Source organism: Phlebotomus papatasi, chromosome 1 (genome assembly GCF_024763615.1).
Source record: "Phlebotomus papatasi isolate M1 chromosome 1, Ppap_2.1, whole genome shotgun sequence".
In the NCBI taxonomy this organism is placed as follows: domain Eukaryota; kingdom Metazoa; phylum Arthropoda; class Insecta; order Diptera; family Psychodidae; genus Phlebotomus; species Phlebotomus papatasi.
Genome location: NC_077222.1, coordinates 7,631,380 through 7,644,859, shown reverse-complemented (window position 1 = coordinate 7,644,859; position 13,480 = coordinate 7,631,380). Strand labels below are relative to the sequence as shown.

Genomic DNA, 13,480 nt, shown 5'->3' with positions numbered 1-13,480 from the left:
CCTGCATTTCAAAGAGATAAGTGAGAACTGGCAGAATCCAATTTCAAGAAACAAGTACAAGTAATTTGACTACTGAGAAAGGCTTAGAGGCCGAACCAAAATCTTTACAAAAATGGCAAAATGCTCCCTAAGGTGACACAATGTTAAACCAGTTCTTTACCATTAAAGTTTAAACATTTTCCAGAAGACGTAGAACATTCGAGTGGTAACTGACGTTATGTAGAATTTTAAAAACTCAGGGAGATACCCAAGAAGCAAAATAGCTGCCTTATAGAACCAAGTATTAGACAAGTCTTTTAGAGCATTTTTAAAAGACTTAAAGTGAAAATTTTCCATGGAAATTCCTATAGCAGCTCTTAAGATCCTTAAGAGTGCGCCACTTTACTTATAGTAATCTCAGTAATGGAAGCAAGAGCGTTATAAGTAAATAAAAAGATTATTAGTTCTATAGTACCTCACTTAGAGAATTCTACAAGACCATTTTAAGACAAAATTGCTGCTTGGGTAACCTCCTTACGTGTGCGTCAGTGGTCTTTCTCTTTTAAAGGACACGAAAACACACTTCTTTGCCAAAGCTTTCGGCGCTGCTGTGCGCCTTCCTCAGTGGTCAAACTGTGATATTATCTCTGAATTTTGTCTTAATTATCTCCACTACTCCTAATGAGGGTACACAGGGAATTTTGGGATCTCTCTGTGGGAACACTGTTTGACCACTGAGGAAGACTCATTGCAGCGCCGAAAGCTTTGGAAAAGAATCTTGTGAGTTTTTCGTGTCCCTGAAAAGAGAAACACCACTGACGCACCCGAAAGGAGGTTATCTCCCAGAGTTTTTAAAATTTGCCAGAAGCTTTATAGAGGTAAGCTTTCAGACTTTGCTCACACTCTTGCATAAAATATTTCATATTTTTCCCATTTAATGAATCTGGCATTTTCCAGGAAATGTGTGACTTAAGACTAACTATTATGACATAGGTCGGCTTCATTAAAAAAATATAGAAAAATATAAAGCTTTCGAAGCCAGAGTCCGTGCGAATCCTGAAAGCTGTCCCATATATATTAATCAATTACCTCTTGGAAAAATAAAATTTAATAAACTGTTTACTTTTCCATTTCCATATAATTTTTATAAGTTTTTAATGTTGTTTTTTTTAGGTGTGATTCCTTCTATAATCATTTTTAAAGTTTTTTGGCAACTTCTAATTAAAATTCAGGGGTTCACTTTAAATACGACATTAATATCTTATCGTTTAACCTTTAATTCTATAACCGATAAGCAACTAAAACTAAGTATAAGACAACTACAAGTCAAACATCGCGAAATCGAAAGATCATCGCTCTGCCACTGAGTTTGAGTGACCAAAAATTGCGTAAATTTATGAATTAACATTAATTCGTGTCCAAGAAACTAAAGTGTTTCAAAGAAGATCAAGTTCAATAACCGTACATAACCTTCAGTGCATATTTTGCATATAAAGTCCGTTTGGTAATTTAGCTAAAAACTACTCTACCATAAAAGTAATAAGTTAGTTATCACATTAAATGGAGTTTGCTGAACAATATATAGTCTTTATGTTAATTCTAATTTTATTACTTTTAATTTTTATTCATATAAATGTCACATGAAATTGAGCATCGATTCTTTTATGTTGCAGATTGAGACTGTCTGTGCCAAAAGTGAATGTTGACGATGGTGGATTCACGTACAGTAAATGTCTGATGTATGATGTGAATTATACGGAAATCCTCGAATCGGGAATTACAGAGCCCGACCCCACCTGGCCAGTCACTTCCTGTCGTCATGGTTGGGAATATAACTTCACGGATATTCCATATGAAACTGTAGCGACACAGGTAAAAATTTCAATTATCATGATTCATTGTCTGATTGCTGCTCGAAATAAGGAAAATCCGCCCAAATATCTATGGCATATCAATTAAGACAATTCGTTTTTTTGTTGGTTCTCTCTGTGAATTCCAGTTCGATTGGGTATGCGAAAATTCCGCTCTGCCAACGATAGCTCAATCGATATTCTTCCTGGGTGCCATTGCGGGCGGTCTGATCTTTGGCTGGATCGCTGATCGTTTTGGAAGAATACCGGCTCTGGTGGGATGCAATCTGATAGGATTTGCTGCGGGAGTTGGAACAGCCTACGTCAATAATTTCTGGGAGTTCAGTCTATGTCGCTTTCTCGTTGGATTCGCCTTCGACAACTGCTTCACCATGATGTACATTCTCGGTGAGTGATGCTTAATTAAATTGCAATTGTCGCCTCTGTAGAGTGCTGAGAAAGAAAACACGTTTTGCGATGCTACTTGACACAAATTCTGATGAAAATTCAATTTCAATCAGATGCTCTAATTGAGAGCCTTTAATTCGTTAATGAGGCCGCTAGAAGAATGTAATGAATTACTTCCAGTATCAACACTTTTATTGCTCGAACTCCTCGGAAATTGCAAGTGTAATTCATATTGGTTCTGAATTATATATTTTTTGTTTTAGAATGAAAATCTATAAGAAAAACCTCATGCTTGTATTTCTCCACGTTTTCTTGTTTGTGGGTATCCTTGCAGAGAAAGTTATAGGGTAAAATGAGGTAATTTGGAACCACTTACAATTTGGGACACTTGAGATTTTTTCACTGCTTCAGATGAGCAAAGAAAAGACCGCAAAATAGAAGAAAAAACTATTTTCATCACGATTCAGAAGAAAAGGAACAGATTTCTTCCTTTTGAATCTCTAAAGCAGTGAGAAAATCTCAAATTGTAGATGGTTCCAAATTACCTCATTTTACCCTAGGCCGAACGATATGAGATAGAGACTTTTAGGTTTTTCTCGGTGGCTCTTCCCATTTTCTTCACTCTGCTAAAAATCAGTATTTTACTGCTCGAACTCAAAGATAGAACAGTTATAAATTTTTAATATTTAGATTTATGCAATGAATAAAATACTCCCTCCGTTCCGAAATAAGTCGTACTTTTGGGAAAAATTCTTGTTCCGAAATAAGTGATACGTTTGGGAAAAATGGGATTAAGGGAAAGTTTGTTGGTAAATGTTTTGTGTATCAACAATTATCTCTTGTAAAGAACTATTGCTAATGTCCAGCACTAAAAGTGGGGTCCAGTTTTGATGGTAAGTTGAGGAACGAATGTCATAAAAATGTCTTATTTTTTGCGTTTTATTTTCAATCTAAAATAGGTGCAGAATGGTGAGAGATACAGACTTGGGACCTTCGGGGGACCCCCCCGTAAGTTGACCCTGAGACCATTAATATGTCGTTTATTTTGCCCCCACCCTTCCCCTACCCCTCCAAAATCATGTTTTTAGTATTGCTCGAAAACACGTCGTGCGATTTTTTTTCAATTCTGGATATGTTTTAGAGAAACATATAAATGGTCCCAGGGTCAACTTATGGGGGTCCGCTAAAGGTCCCAAGTCCCTATCTCTCACCATTTGACATCCAGATATTCGAACACATAAAAAAGGATGTTCTTTTTATTGCTCATTCTGCAAAATTTGAGCAATAAAAAATGTAATATCGGTAATAACTGTTGAGTTCTACTTGTGCATACTAAAAATTTAGAACAAATTCTAGCCTGCAATGTTAATCACAGTCCATTTTTTAGTAACTAACTATCTACCGGAGCTCTTTGAAAAAAAACGCGAAAAACGGACAACTTCAACATAAGGATTCCTCAACTTACCATCGTCGTAGGATCCCCATATTATCCCTGAACATGGAGGATAGTTCATTCATAAGATTTTTACAAATAACAAAAACAGTCTCTGAAACCATTCTTTAATCCCTAATTTTTCGACAAACGTACAACTCATTTCGGAACGGAGGGAGTATGATAATAAACGCTTAAATGTTTTAAATTTCTTTTAGAGTTTGTACATACCGTACATGTGGGTAACTTTGCACCCTGCTTTTCTTAAGCTTTGCTTTAAATCTTGCACTTAATGATGGGCCTCTATCAATCGAACATGGTAGATAAAATCGGTGAAGACCACCCTTAAGTACTAGTATTAAAGAAAAGCTTACGAACAGTACAGGGGCAAAGTCACTCGCTTCTACGGTACCAAAAGTTAATTTACAAAAAATGATATATAATTCGCATTTTTAAAATTGTGAGTTTTTATTGTAGTCGACTTCGAACTTTAAAAAATTCTACAATTTTAGGATGTTTTTCTCATTCTTAGATGCATTTCCATATTTTTAAAAACGTTTTTTCTTTCTTAGAGGAGTGTCCGTACTCCTGAAATTTTCTTTCGTTTTCAGAAACATACTGGAATGCGTTTCCGAATTTCTATAAAACGTTTTCGTTTTTGTTTTGCGTTTCTAAAATAAGTTACCCTTGTTCCGTACAGCTTTAACCTTTTAAGGACGAGTAGGACGCTCGGTGTTCCAAAAACAGAAACAATTTTTTTAACTATAGAAAGTTATTTTGTCCTCTAAATAGTTCGAAAAATTAGTTTTTATTTTTGGGACACCTGTGTTCCACTCATTCTTAAAGGGTGAATAAGCCTAATTGATTTCTTCAAACGAAGAACGTAATTTATGGTTTAGGACTGTAGGCTTAGCGCAGATTCCGAAGATCTCGATTTCAAACAAAAAGAAATTTTATTGACTTTCCAAAATCTAAGCCAAAATTTTTCTTAAAATCTTGCCTAATTTAGAATTAGAGAATTTAAACCCTATGAGTTGATCTTAGCTTTGAAGACCGGAATAAGCATACCATAACCTATCGCAAATTCGATTTTGGTCCTTGAAAGTTCTCTGAGCTTTAGATCCGTCATAAATGTTTAAAGATGTGGAAGAATCTTGAATGATTTCAATCGAAGTCACGAATCCGAGCATTCTGCAAAGTCTGGCTCACTTTGCTATTTATGTCCAATCCTATTAACAAAATCACTTTCAGCATGTGTCAATCTCTATTGATTTGTGGCAGTTTTTTTGCTCTTCAACCAATATCTCTGGTTAGGATTAAAGGCCATTCGTTGAAGCCGGTCTTGGGTTGGAATAAATGCTTCATTCGGGTGACAATGGGAAAGGTTCTTTCACGTACACCACGAGAAATATATGCCCGAGAATTTTCCAACCTTGACTATGGCCAAGAATTGGAAACCCTCACGAAATTATCGCGTTTATGAAACATTATTGTCAGTGGACCAATCGACCACAAAATTGTTAATCGGAGAATAAATCAAATCCGCAAATTCACTCTCACAAGGTTACCCCCTTTCAATTAAAGTAATTTAAAGAGACGCTGTAAAAACTACAATTACACGGATTTAGAACTTGATCATATAATGCACGATTTGTTTCCTTTTTGCCCCCAAGATACTTAAGATTTTCAATTCGGTGTCTTTGTGCTTGATGAAGAATTGATGGGTGTTAGAGACAAAAGCAGCATTCACAATATTAAGAACTTATAATAGTAATTGCAGTAGATGGAATTACGAGAAAAGCTTTAGCTAATCCACAACTAATCTCTCAAATACAAATTTACCAAGCGAGACAAGTAATTTATATACACAATAATTCACTTCTGTATTACATTAATGGATGTTCATATACAAAAGCACAAGTAAAGGAATTATTTGGAGAAGTCATAAGGAAATCCGGTTGGACTTGTGAAAACACAAACAAAAAAAATGCACGACTTTTAAGTGGATCCTTGAAGAACTTTAGGGGGGTCTATATATTGAACAGAATAGAAACATACTAGTAACCATCATTGGGGGACTTGTGAAATATCCGAAATGTTGCAATGTTTTGCTTTTTCACACTTAAAAGTCAGTTACCCTATACGCCGGCATAAAGTGCGTTTAATGAATCTGTTTTGTGGAAAATTGCGACACGCATGTAAACACAACAAACTAAAAAATTATCACGAATATAATCATGTTTTTCATTACTCGAAAATTGACATGATAGGGGAAGGGTGGGGCAAGAAGCGTTCTGTGCACGAGATATTCATTTGAGATGCTACACTGCTTTTAAACTTAAAATTTCACCTATATTATATACTTCAGTCGAGATAAAAGTTAACTGATACTGATAAGACATCACGAATAATAAATATAATCAAAACATATAGGGCAATAAGGTACTCTGAAAAAAATGTTTTGTCAAATTATTGACCATTTCCATTCAGAAATTTTTCAAGAAATTTGGTAGAAAATTTTCAACTCCATATGAAAAAAAGGGTGTTTTTATGAGAAAAAGTTCAGTCTGGTTGAACTTTTTCTCATAAAAGCTGTGAACAATTAAAGGATTAAAGATATCCTTTAGCAGTGATTTCATGAAGGTTTCGGTTGTTTTTATGCATTTTTACCCAGAAGCTAAATCAAAACAAAGAAATGTCAACGAGATATTCATATTTAAAACTGGGCTTTTTTGTGAGCTTTCATGTGAATTGGGAATTACAAAAATCTGAAAATTTTCTTAATGGAAATAGTCCATTAAAAAGACAAGTTTGTAAAAAGGATGTTCTTCCATACAGAATATGGAAAAGTTTTGTCAAATCTGCGGTCAACTGGATCTTGTTAAAAATTTGTCAAAAGGGCATTTTCCATAAAAAATGCAAAAAAAAGTTTTGTCAAATTGCTAAATAACATCCTTTTGACAAAATTTCAACAAAATCCATTTGTTCGTTTAACAACACATTTTTTAAGAGTAGAAATTTATATATCCTTTTCTAGAATTAATAATAACTGCCAATGCAGATAAGCTTTGAAAAACTGGCCAAAACTTTTTTAACCCAATTTTGGAATTAAAACTGCATTGAAATGTTGAAGTAAACTTCTCAATTACCTATTTTAACCTGTGTTTTTAAAATTCTTTAATTCACACAAAAGCCTTAATTGTATTCAATTCATGGGGTAACTTATTTCGAGGATTTTGAGCGAATCTGACCAGAGAACCGATTTAAAATCCACGAGGAATCTACAGAGAACCCGGGGAACCCATCCATTTTTCAAAGAACCCAGGGAACCTGAGGAACTCGTAGAATTCAAGAAACCCTGGAAACCCTCATTACTTTTTAGGGAACTAACTGGGAAGCCATACATTTTACAGGGACACTGGGAAACTCATACGTTATTCCTGGAAAGTCTCGGGGAACCCGAGAAATCCATATATTTTTCAGGAAACCCAGGGACCCCTGGAGACCCACACATTTCTCAGAGAACTCACAAGGAAGCGATAAATTCTTCAGGGAACCCAAGGAATCTATACATTTTTTCAGAGAACGTAAGGAGTGCATAAATATTTTTCAGGGAACTCACTTGAGACTCTGGGAACACATAGAATTATTTCGGGAAATCGAAAATCGAACCATTCCGATTACATTCCGATTACTCCTTGGTTCAATTAGCATAATACTTTTAAAGAAATTGAATACATTTTAAAATATTTTAGAACACTCTACAAACCGGTTAAGCTGAGACACAAACCATTTAGCCATAAAAAATCTTCAATAACTTTTTAACTTGTTTATTTCATGTAAATGCTCAAATTTAACTTGTCTATGACCCTTTCAATCTTTTGTGAAGTACAACTTATTAGGTACAGATAAATTTAATTTTTTTTTATAGTAACGTATAGGATTATAGGAAGTGTCTATGCTTAACGCAAAAAACGGAAAGTTTAATTATACATTATTTTTCAACAAGTTTAATTTGTTTTCAATGATATTAATCTGAAAACAATATGAAACGATTTTTTTTTAAGTTTATGAACCCTTAACTTGCTATTCTTATTGTTGATAAATTAACTAAAAAAAATAATCCACGAAAGGGTGGAGTCTTTATAACCAAAACTATCCTAGGAAAACAAAGATTAGGGTTTCTTCGGACATTTTGATTTAAAATACAGAAAGATTTTCATACAGTCTTAGTTAATCCTATATAATTTGAAAATATTCAATAATAATTTTCAAAAATAAAAAAATTGACAAGTATTAATTTTATCAAAAACTTTTTCTAATAGAGGGCCCTGTGGCCACCCACAAGTGGTGCTGACAACTGTTCCTAATTTTGAATTCATTAGGCGAAAAGCTGAACTCAATTAAAATTCTTTTTCTTGAACGGATTTATAAATCCTCTATCCACGTATAGCCCTGTACAATCAAGTACCTGGACAAATTGATGTCCTCTGAGTGGCAGAATCTGGGTCGGAGGAATAAAAAAAAAAGGCTCAAACAATTGATGGCGAGTTCTCCTTGAAGTGACCTTCATCACTACGTTTTTTATGCCTCTTACACGTAGTGGACTTTGTCTTTCACTTTCTCAACCAAATCAGAATCTCGTTCTTAAATGGGCTGCTCTGACGGTAGTGATTGACGTGGTAGATTGCTCCTGATAATTGTGAACTCTTACTAATAATTTTAGGGTACTCAATGTGTCAAGCGGTACAGCACTCTCTCTATGATGCAAGTGTCCCGGGTTCGAATCGAATCCCTTTTAGGTCACCAGGAATTTTTCTGGCGTTAGATATGTTCGGATTGCATCCAGTGAGCTTCACTGCACTTGATTCCACGGTCATGGGACTGACAACCTCATCCCGTACAAGAGAAAAATATTAATGCATGTCTAGAAATACCCTTGCGGGAAGGCCTTGTTCTTTCATGGAATGTTGTGCCAGCATTATTATTATTATTATTACTAATAATTTTATGAGGCTTTGATTCATTTATTTAAGAACTTAGATGGAAACTGTTTAACAGATCGACAAGAAGTGACGGCTAAAAAAGTCTTGTGGTTCTTCGTTCGTTGACACAGTCAGTTTCTATGTATTTTGTGCACTGTATGTTAGGATTTAGTCCTCGGCGAAGTGTTTTTTTTTTATATGGAGCTCTTTGAAGCCAACTCACAAACTGATCGGAAACTTTGCTTACAGTTCTCAGACAAAGACGATATTTAGACAGATATATAGTATATTTATCCCTCTTTACAAGGCTCAGAGTCTTGTACACAAGGCACACCTCAATTTTGATATATATCGTGTAACGATGACGAGTGCAGAAAAATTCCCATACGCATTTTTATATGAAAGTAAGAAATCGGCTTCAATTTTGGAGGCCATTTGCCAGGGACTAGGTTAGTATATTTTTGGCGCAATTTCTCAGTGCAAGAAATTGCACCAAGAAGCCTATTAGTGTGCTATTCCAATGAAAAATAAACATATTTTTTAGCACTTTATTGATCTCAAGTGGTTCTGTATTATGACTTTTCTTTATGTTGGTTCCTATCTCGACTGTTTTCCCCAGCTCTTGCCCTATTCTAAACCACTAAACAGTCGTGACAAGATCCAATACAAAGAAAAACAAGAAGAAAAGTCAGTTATGCAGAAACACTTTAGAACAGTAAAACTGCCCAACTTTCCCCAATTTCCCCTATTCACTTAATTAACAGATATATTGCAGTTTGAACATTTTTCCAAAAACAAAACCCAGCTACAACAAGAGTAAATGCAAATTTATGTCATACGATTAAAAAACCACGAAAAGTTGCATCCATAATTGCTTTGGACAAACTATTAAAGCGGGAAAATGATCGATATACCAAATTAAAGAGCTAAACCAAGTCTTATAAAGCTGGCAATTTATTTTGGGTGAGTGGCATAAAAAATGCATTACCTTATAGATTATGCATACTTAATATGGTATGAGCCATAAGATATGCTTATCTTATAATTAGTACGCTACTTCCTGCTGCTTTACATAAAATTCTCTCCAAGAAATGCGCCAATTTTTGTTTACACTCACGCCTCTAAAATTTCAATGGTATTTACAGAGTGAGAAAGATCTTGAGATAGACGTTTGATGTGTCTGGCCAGAGTAGAATGCCCCTGAAAATTGATTTCGTGGTCATTGAGATTTCTGTCCATTCCACCTGCCGAAAAAAAAGCTCTCTCACAATTGGATCTTTTTTTAAAGTTTGTATGGTGCTTTTCTTTGCAGTGTTGGAGTACGTGGGGCCTAAGTGGAGAACCTTTGTAGCCAATATGTCCATTGCCATATTTTTCACAATTGCATCATGCTCACTACCCTGGATCGCTTACTACTTGGGAGACTGGAAGATGTTCACCATTGTGACTTCGGCACCACTGTGTCTTGCCATTTTAACACCATTCATCGTTCCGGAATCAGCAAGGTCTGACCTTCCCCTTCACTCTATATCCACGTGTCTGATAATAATAAAATACTTTACCTCCTTCTCTTTTCTCGGTCTCTAGGTGGTTGGTGTCACAAGGAAAAATTGAGAAAGCCATAAAAATTCTGAAGAAATTTGAGAAAATCAATGGGAAGGATGTATCACCGCAAATTTACAAAGATTTCTCGGTAAGTTAGAATGTTACACAAAGTTGACTAATATGAGGAATATTTTTGCTTACTTTATCAATATTTTCTCTGCTAACATCTTGACTTTTGAAGGTTAATCGATTATTCCAAAGACGAATTTCTGGTTCTCAATTAAATGCCAAATATGCGCAATAGAAGTTATTAGGCTCAAAAAACTACTAATCAAACCTGTTGGGAATGATCTTTAAGATAATTACATGCTTGGCTAATATCTTCAAACCTTTAAACACCGGTCTTACTGAAAAAAAATTACTAATAGTTGGTTATTGAGCAAAATAAATCGCACAGGAAAGACCAATTCATACTTGACTGAATACGAATTAAATTCACAAAGTTTCCTAAAAACCTGTATTAATATGAAAATTCCAGAATAAATTGTTAATAAATCAAACCCATTTATGAAATTCCCAAAGAACTTTTATTGCTTTGTTTATGCAAGAAGAAAAAAAAATATTCCACTGAACTTTATGAATATTTATTTCACTTTGAAAAATCCATTTAATTTTATAGGAATCTTCTAATTGATGACAAATTAATCTTATGATGATATGCATCAAGAACGACATCTTTAAAGCATTCTTCGGAGAACAAATTACATTTCCGTTTGAAATGTGACATGAGATATTACATTTTCTATCTCATTCGTCACATCAAATTAAAAAATTATATAAATATTTTTAAAATAAATTAATTCAATTACCTTAAGATTGACGATCTTATGGAAGACGTCAGTTAGACAGATCAATTTAAAATTCTCCTTCGTAAATCACAAGATACAGCCTATTCTAAGATCACGTTTTACCATTGACCTTAGGACTATCGACCGTATCGACCGAATGTACGATCGTATTTTTTAAATTCAAACGCAGGTCGTTTAAAAGTCATTTCAACCCATTTTAGGAGAGTTGTGCCAAGATCCAGGAAGAGGAAGCCCAGTCCCAGAGCTATTCAGTACTGGACTTATTCAGGACGCCACGCCTGCGAAAGATAACAATCGTTCTAGTGCTAATTTGGATGGCGATCTCACTGGTATTTGACGGTCATGTGCGAAATGTTGGATCTCTGGGTCTGGATATCTTTTTCACTTTCACCGTGGCCGCAGCTACAGAATTCCCAGCCGATACTCTGCTGACCCTGACGCTGGATCGCTGGGGAAGACGATGGCTGGCGTGCGGCACGATGGTGTTTAGTGGAGTGTTCAGTCTGCTGGCCACTGTAGTGCCCGTTGGTGTCTATTCGGCCACATTGGCCATACTGGGCCGTTTTGCCGTCAACATTTCCTACAACATTGGCCTTCAGTATGCCGCTGAGCTGCTTCCCACCGTGGTGAGAGCCCAAGGTATCGCCTTCATACACATCATGGGATATGTGGCTAGCATCGTGGCGCCCTTCGTGGTATACCTCTCCAACATTGCCATATCTTTGCCCCTGGTGGTACTGGGAATTATTGGGATCATCGGAGGATTGCTTTCTCTCTTCCTGCCCGAAACCTTGAACCACGAACTACCTCAAACTCTTGCCGATGGCGAAGACTTTGGCAGAGGACAACGCATTTGGGACTTCCCATGCTGCAACAAGTGAGTACTATCTTGGAAATTTTATGAATGAATTAATTAGTACCACTTTGCTGAGTCTCAAAAAACCCCCGCCAATTTGGTAATTCACAATGGGAAAGTTTTAAATTTATCTCTGTTCCACTTAAGAAAATATTATTCTTTTGGAAACTTTTCGCGAGATTTATAACTTTCCGACTTATGAGTCAGAGAGGCTCATGGAGGCCTGGGAGAGTGGGATAGTTTCGACTCTTTCAGTTTTTTAATACTCGTTATCTAGAAGAATGGTGCAAGTTAATAATACTTGCAAATTTGGGGCAAATAGATATCTTCTCAAGCATCAAGGGAATTATTAAGGATTCTGGGGCTAAATTAGACAGCGAGATGTTCTGATACAGATGAGAAAGATATTCTTACTGTGTTATCACACTTGCACATTAAAATTTTATTATGATTCACATTAATTGTCGCTGGTGAGAGTCCAAATGTGTAATTTGTGTGTTTGAATCATTTTATATTCAAAATTTGATCTATTTGTTGATAAAAAGATAGACTTGGCCCGCAAAATTTGATATAAATTGATTTATAGCATTAATGCGAAAAATTAATGCGATTTTCTCTTTAATTTTTTAATGTGAAAAATATTTATGCTTTAGGTAAATTTAAACTTATTTTTGCAGGCCAAGTCCACTTCTTTATCAATAAAAAGAAAAACCCCAAATATTAAGTGACTCAAAGACACAAATAATATATTTGGACGCTCACAAGCGGCAATTAATGTGAATCGCATTAAAATTTTAAAGTGCAAGTGTAATAACGCCGTTACACTGAGAGAAATCCTTAAAAGTTAAAATAACATTCCGGAAATGTTAATTTTACCCTGCATTATTGCTCCAAAATCGGTGTAAATATTATGCTTTTTAGATGTATTAAGGGTTAAAGTTACACTTTTTCATGTTATTTTTACCCTCAAGAAGGTGTAAAATTAACATTAAAAAATGTTGATATATTTTTACACCTAAAAAGTGTTAAAGTTATGAGGAAAAAAAGTTAATCGCACCCCCGTTTTTTTTCTCAGTGATACAAGCATTTCTTGATTATTTATTAGCAAAAAAGTTAAATGAATTCTTCTTAAGAAAAAAGTTATTTTTCTATCATTAAATTGCAAATATAAAGCAAAAAGCAGATCAATAGGGTCCCTTTTTGAAGTGATTGTATTACATTACCCATAAATCAGAATATAGCTTTTTTATGGAATCAAAACTTTGGAATTCCGGACAATGCAAAATTCCGTACAAATCAATTTAGAAATTCAAACTTTATGGCGCTGGCACACCTTTTCAAGTGAATTTCAATCGATTGAAATTTTACCACTTTCAAAGTGGAATCAGATATAGATGTCTCTTTCTGTCAAATGAAATTTAAAATTAAAATCGAAATTTAAATTTCAATTTCAATTCGAAAGAGACACATATGTCTTATTTCACTTCGAAAGAGTAAGAGGTATAATTTCAATCGGTTGAAATTCACTCAATTGAAAAGGTGTGCCAGTGCAATTA

The 13,480-nt window shown here is 34.9% G+C and overlaps 1 protein-coding gene across 1 annotated transcript in view; it reads left to right on the top strand.

The window, feature by feature from the left end:
• The window catches only part of LOC129798667 (carcinine transporter-like), a 29,434-nt gene that overhangs the window by 12,779 nt on the left and 3,175 nt on the right, over nt 1-13,480 (top strand). Inside the window, exons 2-6 of the mRNA XM_055841934.1 lie at nt 1,653-1,851; nt 1,979-2,237; nt 9,967-10,159; nt 10,242-10,347; nt 11,269-11,945. Of these exons, the coding sequence (XP_055697909.1) occupies nt 1,653-1,851; nt 1,979-2,237; nt 9,967-10,159; nt 10,242-10,347; nt 11,269-11,945 (1,434 nt within the window). The remainder of the gene's footprint in view (nt 1-1,652; nt 1,852-1,978; nt 2,238-9,966; nt 10,160-10,241; nt 10,348-11,268; nt 11,946-13,480) is intronic.